The sequence below is a fragment of the Mustelus asterias genome, unplaced genomic scaffold (genome assembly GCF_964213995.1).
Source record: "Mustelus asterias unplaced genomic scaffold, sMusAst1.hap1.1 HAP1_SCAFFOLD_218, whole genome shotgun sequence".
Classification (NCBI taxonomy): Eukaryota; Metazoa; Chordata; class Chondrichthyes; order Carcharhiniformes; family Triakidae; genus Mustelus; species Mustelus asterias.
The window spans coordinates 735,867-751,356 of NW_027590203.1; the positions used below are offsets into that span (position 1 = coordinate 735,867).

Sequence of the window (15,490 nt, forward strand, 5' to 3'; positions counted from 1 at the left end):
TGTAACCCTACATATTTACCTGCTAATCCCTCTAACCCTCATATTTACCCACTAATCCCTCTAATCTACGCATCGCAGGATGCTAAGGGGCAATTTAGCATGGCCAATGAACCTAACCCGCACATCTTTGGACTGTGGGAGGAAACCGAAGCACCCGGAGGAAACGCACGCAGACACAGGGAGAATGTGCAAACTCCGCACAGACAGTGACCCGAGCCGGGAATCAAACCCAGGTCCCTGGAGCTGTGAAGCAGCAGTGCTAACCACTGTGCTACCGTGCCGCCTAAGAAGGCAAATTGAATTTTGTCCTTCATTGCTGGAGGGATGGAGTTTAAAAACAGCGAGGTTATGTTGCAGCTGCATAAGGTGTGGTGAGGCTGCCTTGAGTATTCTGTACAGCTTTGGTCTCTTTATTTGAGAAAGGATATACTGGCCCTAGAGGGGGTGCAGAGGAGATTCACTAGGTTGATTCTGGAGTTGAGAGGTTTGGCTTATGAGGAGAGACTGAGTAGACTGGGGCTATACTCATTGGAATTCAGAAGAATGAGGGGAGGTCTTATAGAGAGAATCTTATAAAGAGAATAGATAAGGTAAAAGCAGGGAAGTTGTTTCCACTGACGGGTGAAACTAGAACGAGGGGGCATGGCCTCAGAAAAAGGGGAGCATATTTAGGACTGAGTTGAGGAGGAACTTCTTCACTCAAAGGGTTGTGAATCTGTGGAATTCCCTGCCCAGTGAAGCAGTTGAGGCTACCTCATTGAATGTTTTTAAGGCAAGGATAGATAGATTTTTGAACAGTAGAGGAATTAAGGGTTATGGTGAGCGGGCAGGTAAGTGGGGCTGAGTCCACGAAAAAATCAGCCACGATCTTATTGAATGGCGGAGCAGGCTCGAGGGGCCAGATGGCCTACTCCTGCTCCTAGTTCTTATGTTCTTAAGTTATGTTCTTTTTCAAACATTTTTTTGAAATGAAATGAGATACAAAGCTGCATAATGAGCTATTATCTCAGATAACCAAAAGTTTGGACAATGAACTAGGTTTTGAGGAGTGTTTTAGAGGAGGCAGCTGAGGTGGTGAGCAGTAGAGGATGAATTCCAGAGGTTGGAGCCCAGGGAACTGAAGACACAGCCATCCACAGTGGAGTGATTAAAACTACAGATGCACAAGAGGTCAGATTTAGATGAGTGCAGATATCACAGAGCGTTTCTGCCCAGTAGCATGAGGAAAACCTCAGAGGGTCGTGGGGCTGGAGGGATGGAGGAAGGGAGGAGCAGATACCTTGGAGGGATCTAAAATTAAGGATGAGAATTTTAGAACCAAGATGTTGCTTGACCCGGAAGCCATGTTGGTCAGCAAGGAGCTGGAGGAGGTTAAAGTGAGGGACAACCTCTTCAAACCATTCATAGGCAAATACAGGGTGCCTTTCTTTCCACTTGTTCTTTCCCCTTCCTTGTTACTTCCTTCGTTGAAGGCACTAACTCCTAGGGTTCCACAGCGGTTGGTGCTTTTCCCAAGCAGTTAGTCTTCATGAAGGAACATAGAACATTACAGCGCAGTACAGGCCCTTCGGCCCTCAATGTTGCGCCGACCTATGAAACCAATCTAAAGCCCATCTAACCTACACTATTCCAATATCATCACATTGAAAGTGAGTTTTGACAGAATCTTCAATTATGGATAAAGACCAGCACATGACCACTGAATGTGACCTCTGTGTAAGAGTTTGGTAAGTTGAGGGAGTTTGTTGAGAAGAGAAGGGAAGTACTCCTTTGCTTTTTCCAACATTTTCGCTCTGTAGGAAGTGGTTCTTTCTCTACTAAAGGGGAAGAAGGTGAGTATCCGGTGAGTAGCCAGTAAGTAGATAAGTCTATCCTATTCCTAAGGTTTAAAATAGTACAGGAATTTGTGGTAAGATTGCTAAACTACACAAAATAAAATAAATAGTTGAACACAATGATTACATAATTAATTAAAACACATAAATAAAGCAGGACAGGTGATGTGTCGCGGCTGCAGCCTGTGGGAGCTCCTGGATGTCGGTGCGATCCAGGGCAAACACTCTCTGCAGCTCGAGGAGCTTTGGCTCAGACTCACTGAACTGGAGGCTGAGCTGCAGACACTACGGCACATTAGGGAGTGGGAGAGTTACCCGGACGCTTTGTACCAGGTGGTGGTCACACCCCTTAGGATAGGGTCTTCTAATTTGCAAGCAGGTCACAGACAGACAGAAGGTGAGGGAGGTAAAGGGATACAGAGGATAGGAGTGCAGGAGTGACAGTCCCTGCAATTGTCCACCAGGTTTGAACTTCTTTGGAGTAGAATGAATGACCATTGCACTGTGGTACAGGAAGCCATTCAAATCGGGGTCGGGGGGGCAAATGAAATGTAGTGGTAGTAGGGGACAGTATAGTGAGAGGATTGACACTATTCTCTGTACAAAGAGCAAGAATTCAGTCAGCTATGCTGCTTTCCAGGTGCCAGGGTTAAAGTTTATTTATTTATTTGTCACAAGTAGGCTTCCATTAACACTGCAATGAAGTTACTGTGAAAATCCCCTAGTCGCCACACTCCGGCGCCTGTTCGGGTAACACTGAGGGAGAATTTAGCACGGCCAATGCACCTAACCAGCACATCTTTTGGACAGTGGGAGGAAACCGGAGCACCCGGAGGAAACCCATGCAGACACGGGGAGAATGTGCAAACTCCGCACAGACAGTGACCCAAGCCAGGAATCGAACCTGAGCCCCTGGCACTGTGAGGAAGCAGTGCCATCCACTGTGCCACCGTGCCGCCCGTGTCTCCCGGGTTGGGGACATTTGCTCAGGACTGGTGAGAAACTCGCAGTGGGAGGGGGAGGATCCAGTTCTTGTGGTCCATGTAGGTACCAACAACATAGACAGGATGAGTTATAGAGTTGTACAGTGCAGAAAAGACTCTTCTGCCCATTGAGTCTGCACCGACAATGACCTGTGTCATTGTCTAAAATCGGGCATGAGGCAGGAGGTTCTGTATAGTCAGTATAAGCAGTTAGGCACCAAGTTAAGAAGCAGAACCTGAAATGTTATAATCTCTGGGTTATTACCTGAGCAGCGTGCAATTTGGCATAGAGCAAATAAGTTTAAGAGAAATTAATGTGTGCTGTGCTCAGAAACTGGTGTGGGAGATGAGTGTTCCAGTTTGTGGGACACCAGTACTAGGTAAAGTGGGGGCTGTACCATTGGGACAGTCTACACCTGAACAGTGATGGGGCTGGTGTTCCATAACTAGAGAAGTAGAGAGAATTTTAAACTAAATACTGGGGGCAAGGGATCAGATTTGGCAAGGTGTGGTAAACAAAAGATTAGAGACAAGGCAAGTGAGAAAGGTTCTAATGTGGGAAAGAATAAACAGACCATAACAAGAAGGGACAGAGAGTACAAATCTAATAGTAAATCAGCAGATAAGGCTAGATGTTCCAAAAATAATAAAAGAACAAAACTGAAGGCTCTGTATCTAAACACATGTAGCATTCAAAATAACATAGATGAACTGATAGTACAAATGGAAATAAATACTATCTGATAGCTATGATAGAGACATGGCTACAGGGTGACATAGATTGGGACCAGAATATTGAAGGGTACCTGACATTTAGGAAGGACAGCAAGTTAGGAAAAGTTGGAGGGGGTGGCTCGGTTAATTATCGATGGTATTGGCACATTATGGAGAGGTGATCTTAGTTCAGGAAACCATGAACTGAGTTTGGGTTGAGATGAGAAACGTTGAAGGCAAGGACCCACTTGTGGGCATACTGTACAGAGCCCCTAACTGTAACTACATGGTAGGACAGAGTATAAAGGAAGAGAGAATGGAAGCTTGTTAGAAAGGTATGGAGATAATCATGAGGGATTTGAATCTGCATAATGGCTGGAAAGATCAAACGGGCAAAGGTAGCATAGGTGAAGAGTTCATACAATGTTTTCAGGATAGATTCTTAGAACAGCACATTCCGTAGCTAACCAGAGTGCACGCTATTCCTGGACCTGGTACTGTGCAAAAAGATAGGATTAATATAACCTTGTAGTGAAGGCACCTCGAGGTTGCAGCAATCATAAAATGATTGAATTTTATATTCAGTTTGAGGGAGAGAAGAATGGGTCCAAGACTAGTATTTTAAACTTAAATATAGGGGCATGAAAGCAGAGCTAACTAACGTGAACTGGCAAATGAGATGAAGGATTAGGTCAATATAGATGCAATGGCAGCCCCTAAAAGGGATATTTCAGATTTCAGAATAGATACCGTCCAATGAGGAAGAAAAATTCCAAGGGGGGGACCCACCATCCGTGGTTAACTAAAAGAATTACAGACAGTATCCAACTTGATCACATATAACCGCGCAAAGGCGGATGGTAGATCAGAAGATTGAACAGAATATTAAGAACAGAAAAAAATGACTATGCGATTAATAAGTGTATAAGTGTATAAACATTAGTGTATAAGAGAAAGCTAGCGAGAAATATAAAGTCGGGTAGTAACAGTTTCTAAATATTTAAATAGGAAAAGTTCTAACGAAGTGAATGTTGGTCCGATAGAAAGTGAATCTGGGGAATTAATAAGGGAAAGTAAGGAGATAGTGAGTGAATTGAACAGGTGTTTTGCATCACTCTTTACTGTAGAGGATAAAAGTAACATCCCAGAATTAGCTGTCAATCAAGAAATGGAAGGGAGGTAGGAACTCAGGAAAATTACAATCACCAGGGAAGCGGTATTGAGTGAATTGTAAGAACTGGGGTCTGACAAATCCCTCAGCCCTTGGAATGTTGAAAGAAGTGGTCAGTGATTTAATTGGTGTTAATTTTCCAAAGTTCCCTTGATTTGGGAAAGGTTCCCAGTGGATCCAGAACTGGCTTGCCCAAAGGAGGCAGAGAGTGGGTATAGATGGGTCTTTTTCTGAATGGAGGTCGGTCACCAGTGGAGTGCCCCAGGGATCTGTTCTGGGACCCTTGCTGTTTGTCATTTTCATAAATGACCTGGATGAGGAAGCGGAGGGATGGGTTGGTAAGTTTGCCGACGACACGAAGGTTGGTGGGGTTGTGGATAGTCTGGAGAGATGTCAGAAATTACAGAGGGACATAGATAGGATGCAAGACTGGGCGGACAAGTGGCAGATGGACTTCAACCCAGATAAATGCGTCGTGGTCCATTTTGGTAGGTCAAATGGGATGAAGGAGTACAATATAAAGGGAAAGACTCTTAGTACTGTAGAGGATCAGAAGGACCTTGGGGTCCGGGTCCATAGGACTCTGAAATCGGCCCCGCAGGTGGAGGAGGTGGTTAAGAAGGCGTATGGTGTGCTGGCTTTTATCAATCGAGGGATTGAGTTTCGGAGTCCGGGAATAACGATGCAGCTATATAAGACCCTCGTCAGACCCCACTTGGAGTACTGTGTTCAGTTCTGGTCTCCTCACTATAGGAAGGATGTGGAAAAGATTGAAAGGGTGCAGAGGAGATTTACAAGGATGTTGCCTGGATTGAGTGGCATGCCTTATGAGGATAGGTTGAGGGAGCTCGGTCTTTACTCCTTGGAGAGACGAAGGATGAAAGGAGATCTAATAGAGGTGTATAAGATGTTGAGAGGCATAGATCAGGTGGACTTTCAGAGGCTTTTTCCCAGGGTGGAAATGTCTGCTACGAGAGGACACAGGTTTAGGGTGCTGGGGGGTAGGTACAGCGGAGATGTTAGGGGTAAGTTTTTCACACAGAGAGGGTGGTGGGCGAGTGGAATCGGCTGCCGTCAGTGGTGGTGGAGGCGAACTCAATACGGTCTTTTAAGAGACTCCTGGATGAGTACATGGAGCGTAATAGGATAGAGGGTTATAGGTAGGTCTAGAAGGTAGGGATGTGTTCGGCACAACTTGTGGGCCGAAGGGCTTGTTTGTGCTGTAGTTTTTCTATGTTCTACATTTCTATGTTCCATTAGATTGGGAAATAGCAAATGTAATTGCTTTATTGAAAAAGGGAGGGAGACAGAAAACAGCAAACTACAAGCCAGTAAGCTTAACATCTGTCATAGGGAAAATGTTAGGAGCTTTTATTAAATATGTTTTGGCAGGGCACTTGGACAAATTCAGGACGATCAGGCACAGTCAACATGGTTTTGTGAAAGGGAAATTATGTCTAATCAATCTAGTGGAGTTCTTTGAAGGACTCACTTTTGCTGTGGATAAAGGGGACCTGGTGAATGTACTTTACTTAGATTTTCAGAAGGCATTTGATAAGGTGTCACATCAAAGGTTATGGCAAAAAATAAAAGTTCAGAGTGTAGGGGGTAACGTAGAAGCATGCATAGAAGATTTGCTAGCTCACAGGAAACAGAGAGTTGGCATAAATGGGTTTTTTTCTCGTTGGCAGGGTGTAATGAGTGTGTCTCATTGGGCCTCAACTTTTTACAATTTATATAAATGACTTGGATGAAAGAACAGAGATATTGTTACATTTGCTGACAACACAAAGATAGGCAAGATAGCAAATTGTGAAGAGGACACATGGAGGCTACAAATGGACACAGATAGGTTAAGTGAGTGGACAAAGAGCTGGTAAATGGAGTATCATGTGGGAAAATGTGAGATTGTCCATTTTGGCAGGAAGAATGTAAAAAAAGCTTATTGTCTAAATGGTGAGAGATTAATGAGCTCTGAAGTACAGAGGAATCTGGGTGTCCTCGTACCTGAATCACAAAAGGCTAGTATGTAAGTACAGAAAGGAATTGGGAAAGCTAATAGAATGTCATCATTTGTGAGGGGAGTTGAATACAAAAGTAGGAAGGTTATACTTCAGCTTTACAGTGTTGGTCTCCTCATTTAAGGAAAGCAGTAAATGCATTAAAAGCAGTTCAGAGAAGGTTTACTAGACTACTACAAGGAATGGGTGGATTGTATTCTGAGGAAAGGTTGGACAATTAAAAAGTAAAGTAAAGTTTATTTATTAGTAACAAGTAGGCTTACATTCACACTGCAATAAAGTTACTGTGAAAATCCCCTCATCACCACACTCTGGTGCCTGTTCGGGTACACCCAGGGAGAATTTATCATGACCAATCCCCCGAACCTGCACATCTTTGGACTGTGAGAGGAAACCGGAGCACCCGGAGGAAACCCACGCAGACACGGGGAGAATGTGCAAACTCCGCACAGACAGTGACCCAAGCCGGGAATTGAACCCGGGTCCCTGGCGCTGTGAGGCAGCAGTGCTAACCATTGTGCCGCCCCATTAAGACTTGTATTCACAAGAGTTTAGAAGAGTAAGAGGCAACTTGATCGAAACCTTTAAGATCCTAAGGGGCCTGGACGGGGTGGATGAAGATGTTTCCTCTTGTGGAAGGGTCCAGAACTAGGAGTCACTGCTTAAAAATAAGGGTTTGCTCATTTAAGACAGAGATGAAGAGAAATATTTTCTCTCAGAGGGTCATGAGTCTTCCTCAAAAGACAGTAGAAGCAGAGTCTTTGAATATTTTTAAGACAGAGCGAGATAGATTATTGATTAACAAGGGGTGAAAGGTTATTAGGTGTAGGCAGGAATGTAGGGTTGAGGTTACAATTATATCAGCCAGGAGCTTATTGAATGGCAGAGCTTGAGGGGCCGAGTGGCCTAATCCTGCTCCTAATTTGTATGTATATATGAACCTATACTTATAAACTACATCAAAAGCTGCAACCATGGTTGATTTGTTCTTCCCTAGCTTGAGAGTCCTCCTCTTTCTTCTAGTTAAAGTTCTAATTATTGGGGCACTTCTGCAGGGGTATACTCTTTTTAATTCATTCGTGGGACATGGGCATCACTAGCTGACCAGCATTTATTGCCCATTCCTAGTTGCCCTTGTTTAGAGGGCAGTTGAAAATCAATCACATTGCTGTGGCTCTGGAGTCACATGTAGGCCAGACCAGATAAGGACATTAGGGAACCAGATAGGTTTTTCCGACAATCGACAATGGTTTCATGGTCATCAGTAGATCCTTAATTCCAGATATTTTTTATTGACTTCAAATTCCACCATCTGCTGTGGCAGGATTCGAACCCGGATCCCCAGAACATTAGCTGAGCTCTGGATTAATAGTCTAACGATAATGCCATGAGGTTATCGCCTCCCTATTGTCTATCATTATGTGGTTCAGCATCTTACTTAATTATAATATTCCATTTCAGACTTGTGCATTGCTAGACCATTGCTTGATGGGCCAAATGGCCTCCTTATATGCCGCAATTTTTCTATATTCTTACGCAACTTAAAATTTATCAAGGTGGAGCTGTTAAACAGGTGCTTATGAAAATTCACGCTCTGGCATCTACCATCAGTTGCCAACTCCAGATGGCTTTATCTATTTTAAAGTCAACTTTTAAAATAAACATTACACAGCCTTTAAAAATAAAGTTTGATTCCTGTTCTGTATTAAACTTACTGATCTTGGCCAAGGTAACATATTTCATGCAGGACACATGAGAAAGGGGATAGATGAACATCTTAGATTGATAGCCTATATTACCTAGATGTGGTTTGGGGTGAGTTTTGGGCGCACACGGCAGCTCCCTTTCACCCCCTTTTACACCCCAAATCGGGCAGCGATAAATGCCCAACCCTACGTGTGGATTAGATTAAAATGTGGATTGTGCTTTCTTCGCTGCCAAACTTGTATGGTCAATCATTTTTGCTTACATTTATCAGACGTTGCAACCACATACCTGTACCTCCAGGAACAAGATAAAAAAAGAGAAATTTATAAATACCATAATTACAATTGTTGCATCTTGAGCTTTCTGGCTGTTCTTCTATCATGGTCCCGAACAATAAAGCAGTTTCCATCAGCAGACTAAGCCTCCGTTGAACTAAAACCTGTGCCCTTATAGGCGCTGTGAATGGAACAATGTGCCACACAACTAATAATTACCCTTTAATTACAGTATAACACATTGGAGACCACTTAAGATGCCCATCTCACTCTCCCATATTGAAAGGCAGCAAATACCATGCTGTCAGAATGTGCTGCTCAGATTAAAACTAATAATCAAGTTTATTTATAAGTAAGATAATTGCACAGCAGTAATAAAACACAGCAAGTTAATCATGATGCACATTCTTAGAAAATAGTAAAGATAAAACCAGTAATCATGAATACAACAAAACTGATGGTCTGCTGGAATATGTTACAGGCGTGTTGATAAGAGACACTCTATCGGAATCATAGGATTAAAGAAGATCATTGCACAGAAGGAGGCCATTTGGCCCAATATGCCAGCCATAAACCTTATTTATTGAAGCCTTATTTCTTATTAAAATTATTCTGTTTGATCTCACTTTCCAGCTCTTGATCTACAAGGGGCGGCACAGTAGCACAGTAGTTAGCACTGCAGCTTCACAGGGACCAGGGTTCGATTCCCAGCTCGGGTCACTATCTGTGCTGGTTAGACGGATTCACCCGGATTGTGGCGACTAGGGGAATTTCACAGTAACTTCATTGCAGTGTTAATGTAAGCCTACCTGTGACTAATAAATGAACTTTACTTTACATCCGTGTAGGTTGTGGCACTTCAGGTGTATAGTCAAGTAATTTTTAAATGCGATAAATGTTTCTGCCTCTTCACCCTTTCAGGCAGTGAGCCCTGCTGGGGTGGCACGGTGGCACAGTGGTTAGCACTGCTGCCTCACCGTGTGTTAGCTTTTATTGGTAGAGGGATTGAGTTTCAGAGCCAGGAGGTCATGTTGCAGCTGTACAAATCTCTGGTGCGGCCGCACTTGGAGTATTGCGTACAGTTCTGGTTGCCGCATTATAGGAAGGATGTGGAAGCATTGGAAAGGGTGCAGAGGAGATTTACCAGGATGTTGCCTGGTATGGTGGGAAGGTCTTATGAGGAAAGGCTGAGGGACTTGAGGTTGTTTTCGTTAGAGAGAAGAAGGTTAAGAGGTGACTTAATAGAGGCACATAAGATGATCAGAAGATTAGATAGGGTGGATAGTGAGAGCCTTTTTCCTCGGATGGTGATGGCTAGCACGAGGGGACATAGCTTTAAATTGAGGGGTGATAGATATAGGACAGATGTCAGAGGTAGGTTCTTCACTCAGAGAGTGGTAAGGGCGAGGAATGCCCTGCCTGCAACAGTAGTGGACTCGCCAACATTAAGGGCATTTAAATGGTCATTGGATAAACATATGGATGATATTGGAATAGTGTAGGTTAGATGGGCTTTAGATTGGTTTCACTGGTCAGCGCAACATCGAGGGCCGAAGGGCCTGTACTGCGCTGTAATGTTCTATGTTCTATGTTCTATTGCCAATTCCCCAGATGCACTTTCTATAGCACCAGCTATTAACTATTTTCTTATTTAAATCTCTACAGAAACTTTTACTATCCATCTTTATATTACTAGCTAGCGTTCCTTGTATTTTTTTATTTTTCTGACCAGTCTGCCATGTGGGACCATATCAAAATCTTTGCTAAAGTCCATGCAAGTTACATCAAAAGCGCTACACTCATTAACCCTCCTTGGGTTTGTAAAATGATGGATAGGGTGAACATTTGGAAGCTTTTTCCCAGGGCAGAAATGACAATTACAAGGGGGCACAAGTTCAAGAAAAAGGGGGAAAGGTTCAGTGGAGATGTGGAGGGGGGGAGTTTTTTACACAGAGCGGGGTGGGGGCCTGGAATGCACTGCCAAGTGAGGTGGTTGAGGCAGTTACATTAGCCACATTTAAGACTTATCTGGAGAGACACATGAACAGGTGGGGAATAGAGGGATATAAATGGTTGGTCTAGATAGGACAACGTGATTGGCGCAGGCTGAAGGGCCTGTTCCCGTGCTGTACTGTTCTTTGTTCTTTGCACCTCATCTAAAAATTAAATCCAATTAGTCAGACATGGCATTCCCTTAATAAACACATGTTGACCATCTTTTATCAGTACCTTTGAATGATGATCAATATTTTTTTCCAATAGTTTTCCCAGCACCGAGGTTAGTCTGATTGGCTGAGCATTATTTGATCAATGCCTTTCTCCCTTTTTTAAACAACACACAATGTTCGCAGTAACCAGAGAATTGAAAAATGATGGCCAGAGCCTCTGATATTCCTTTCCTTGCTTCTCTTAACAGGCTGGGGCCACAGGATCAGAGAATTACTACAGCACAGGAGGCCATTTGGCCCATCATGTCTGCACCTGCTCTCCAAAGCAGCAATATGCTCAATCCAGATGCTCAATCAAGGGAGGCGATGGCCCAGTGGTATTATCGCTAGACTATTAATCCAGAAACTCAGCTAATGTTCTGGGGACCCGGCTTCGAATCCCACCACAGCAGATGGTGGAATTTGAATTCAATAAAAAATATCTGGAATTAAGAATCTACTGATGACCATGAAACCATTGTTGATTGTCGGAAAAACCCATCTGGTTCACCAATGTCCTTTAGGGAAGGAAATCTGCCGTCCTTACCTGGTCTGGCCTACATGTGACTCCAGAGCCACAGCAATGTGGTTGATTCTCAACTGTCCTCTGAAATGGCCGAACGAGACACTCAGTTGTATCAATTACTACAAAATCTCAATAAATCAGCTCACCACCACCTTCTCAAGGGCTGGGCAATAAATGCTGCCCAGCCAGCGACACCCACGTCCCATGAATGAATAACAAAAAGGCCTTTTTGTCATAATCCTGCATAATCTTCCTTGTCAGATAATAATCCAACTCCTTGAATGCCACAATTGAATCTGCCATCTACCATCCCACTCTTTGGGATCCCAATCACTCGCTGCGTGAAAAAGTTTCTCATGTCGCTATTGCTTCCTTTGCCAATTACCTTAAATCAGTGCCCTCTTGTTCTCAATCCCTCCACCAATGGGAGTAATTTTTCCATATCTACCCTGTCTAGACCTATCATGATTGTGAATACTTCTATCAAACCTCCTCTCAACCTTCTCTTCTCCAAGGAAAACATGCTCAATCTGGCCGTTTAACTCAAGTTCCTCGTCCCTGGAACTGTTCTCATTCATCTTTTTTTACACTCTGTCTAATGACTTCACATACTTCCTGAAGTGCTGCACCCACTGGATATAACTCATCTGGGCCTGACAGTTTAGCTACTTTCAAAGGTGCGAAGCCTGTTAATATTTCCTCTCTTTCCAATGTTTATCCTATCCAATAATTCCTATTCCCCCTCCTAAGCAGCAATGTTTACATCGTCCCCCTTTTTCTGTGAAGCTGGACACAAAGGATTCATTAAGGACCAAGCGCATGTTTGCAGTCTCCAGACATGGTTTATACTTTAGTCGGTAATATGCCCTGCCTTTCCCTCGGTTATCCTCAAGTACTTGTATATTTCTTTTTACTGTATACTGAGAGGATGTTTTCGCTTGAAGGGTAATCTAGAACCAGGGTACATAGTTTTTTAAAAAAGGAGTCTTCCCGATTTTTATATTCTATTCCACTAACAAGAAATGCCAAAATTCCACTTGCCTTTCTTCTGACCTGCTGCACCTGCGTACTAACCTCTACGATTCATTCAGGAGGACACCCAGATCCCTCTGCACCAAAGCAATTCGAAGTTTCTCTCCGTGTGATGAACTTTCTCTCTATTTAGATAACAAGTTGCCTTTTCATTCTTGCACTTATCCATGTTAAATCTCTTCTGCCAAATTTTGACCCACTCACCTAACCTGTCCATATCATAGAATCCCTACAGTACAGAAGGAGGCCATTCGACCCATCGAGTCTGTACTGACCACAATCCCACCCAGGCCCTCATTTACCCTAGCTAACCCCCCTAAACACTAGGGTCAATTTAGCATGGCCGATCAACCTAACCCGCACATCTTTGGACTGTGGGAGGAAACCGGAGCACCCGGAGGAAACCCACGCAAACACGGGGAGAAAGTGCAGACTCCACACAGACAGTGACCCGAGGCTGGAATTGAACCTGGGTCTCTGGCGCTGTGAGGCAGCTGTGCCAACCACTGCACCACCATGCCGCCATTTGTAAATTTCTTATTTCCTCATTGCAACTTGCTTTAACATAAGAACGTAAGAACTAGGAGTAGGAGTAGGCCATCTGGCCCTCGAGCCTGCTCTGCCATTCAATAAGATCATGGCTGATCTTTTCGTGGACTCACCTCCACTTACCCGTCCCATCCACGTTGGAGATGAGGAGGAATTTCTTCTCTCAAAGAGTCCTTAGTACATACGAACATAAGAACTAGGAGCAGGAGTAGGCAATTCAGCCCCTCGTGTCTGCCTGCCATTCAAAACGATCATGGCTAATCTCATTTCGGCCACATCTCCTCCTCCCTGCCCACTCCCCATCTACATCCTACATCCCACTACTGATTAAAAACCTAACTATCTCCTCCTTAAATTTGTTTAGTGTTCCGGCGTTCAGTGAAGTGTTTTAAATCTGTCACCCCCTTACCTTTAACTATGGCCTCTCATTCTAGGAACGTGGGGAAGCATCCACTCTAGTTCTACCCTGCAATCCCCCTTTAACATCTTATATACCTCAATTCAATCTCCCCTCATTCTTCTAAACTCCAGAGAATATAGGCCTAATCTACTCAATCTCTCTTAAGACAAATCCTTCATCCCTGGAATCAATCTAGTGAACCTTCTCTGAACCGCCCCGAATGCATTTACATCCTTCCTTAAGTAAGGGACCAAAACTGTGTGCAGCACTCCAGATGGGATCTCACCAATGCCCTATACAGTTGCCAACAGCACCACCCAACCTTTATATTCTATTCCATTAAGAAGAAATGCCAAAATTCCGTTTGCCTTCTTTATGACTTGCTGCACTTGCAGACTAACCTCTATGATTCATTCAGGAGGACACCCAGATCCCTCTGCACCAAAGCAATTTGAAGTTTCTCTCCGTGTGTTGAACTTTCTCTCTATTTAGATACTAAGTTGCCTTTTCATTCTTGCAACAAAAATGGAGCTCACACTTATCCATGTTAAATTCCATCTGCCAAATTTTGACCCACTCACCATATCCATTTGTAAATGTCTTATTTCCTCATTGCAACTTGCTTTCCCATCTATTTTAGTGTTGTCTGCTAATTTGGCTGTTGTACATTCTATCCCTGTGTCCAAGGCATTAATATAGATTGTAAATAGTTGGGGCCTGTGGCTTACCATCCAGAAAAAGACCCATTTATCCCGACTCTCTGTTTTCTGTTGATTAGCTAGTCTTCTATCCAGGTTAATATATTGCCCCCCACATGTAGGAATTCTTTTCCACAGAGAGCAGTGGCTAGGCCATTGCATATATTGAAGGCTGAGTTGAACAGATTTTTGACCGACCAGGGAGCCAAGCAGGCAGGAAAGTGGAGTTAAGACCACCATCAGATCAGTCATGGTCTTATCGAATGGTGAAGCATGCTCGATGGGGTGAATGGCTTCTGCTGCTCCTATTTCTTATGTTATTAAGATAACAACATAATGGGCAGAGAATAGTTTTAAAGAACCAGAACTTCTTGGGTTGTCACTGTGGAAGCAAGTCATCATTGATCCCTAAGGGACTGCTTAAGTAGAAGCAGTGTTCAGCTTCATTCACAGTTCCTCAGATAGTAAGAGCTCTCAAGTAGTAAGAGCTGGACATCCTGGTTTGGGCTAGGAAGTGGAAAGTATCACTCGATACACACAAGATCCAGGCAATGAGCAGCTCCCACAAGAGGGAGTCGAACCACCTCCCCTTGACATTCAGTTGCATTACCATCCTGGGAGTTGCCATTGACCAGAACCGCTCTGACTATGAAAACGATTCGGAGGCTGGGCATTCTGTGACAAATGGCTCATCTCCTCATCTCTAAAGAAATCCTGTCCACCATCTACCAGGCACACGTCAGGAGTGTGATGACATATTCTCCTCTTGTATAGATGGGAATAACCGCAGGACCAGTCAAGAAGCTCAACACCATCCAAGAAAAAGTAGCCCATTTGATAAGCAGCCTTTCCATCCCCTTAAATGAAAGGCAAACAGCAGCGGCCTCGGCAGGGACGCCTATATCCCAAAAATTAACCACATAACAACAAAACAAAATGTGGGATTATTGCCTGCAATGGCTGAATTCCACCTAGTCAGCTATACGTTTGGTATAATTATTCTAAAGACAGCTAGATATCATTATTCAGTGTGGGGGAGTAACGGTGCTGGTTCCCATATCATCACGTTGTATGACATTTTCACTGGAGGAAGGCAACATCTGCGGATTTAATAGGAAGCTCATTATATAAATCTATAAATTACATATTTGACAGATCAATGTAGGCTGCGCCAGTTCTGTAATTCTACAAAAATAAATCGGTGGGTATGTCTCATATAACTGTGCTGGATAAGGTAAGGGTTACATGTGTAGGAGGGTTACACAGTAACCCGTGTCTCTTTGCCAGTGAATAAGAAATGAGTCCTAGGAAATGCGCAGATGGCTCATAATGTGCCTGAATATATGAATAGAAGATAATGAAATAGTCTGCA

The 15,490-nt window shown here is 43.6% G+C and overlaps 1 protein-coding gene across 1 annotated transcript in view; it reads left to right on the top strand.

Moving 5' to 3' along the window:
• The window catches only part of LOC144485769 (uncharacterized), a 59,746-nt gene extending 44,704 nt beyond the window's left edge, over nucleotides 1-15,042 (top strand). Inside the window, exon 16 of the mRNA XM_078203854.1 lies at nucleotides 14,893-15,042. Within this exon, the coding sequence (XP_078059980.1) occupies nucleotides 14,893-15,042 (150 nt within the window). The remainder of the gene's footprint in view (nucleotides 1-14,892) is intronic.
• The last annotated feature ends 448 nt before the right edge of the window (nucleotides 15,043-15,490 follow it).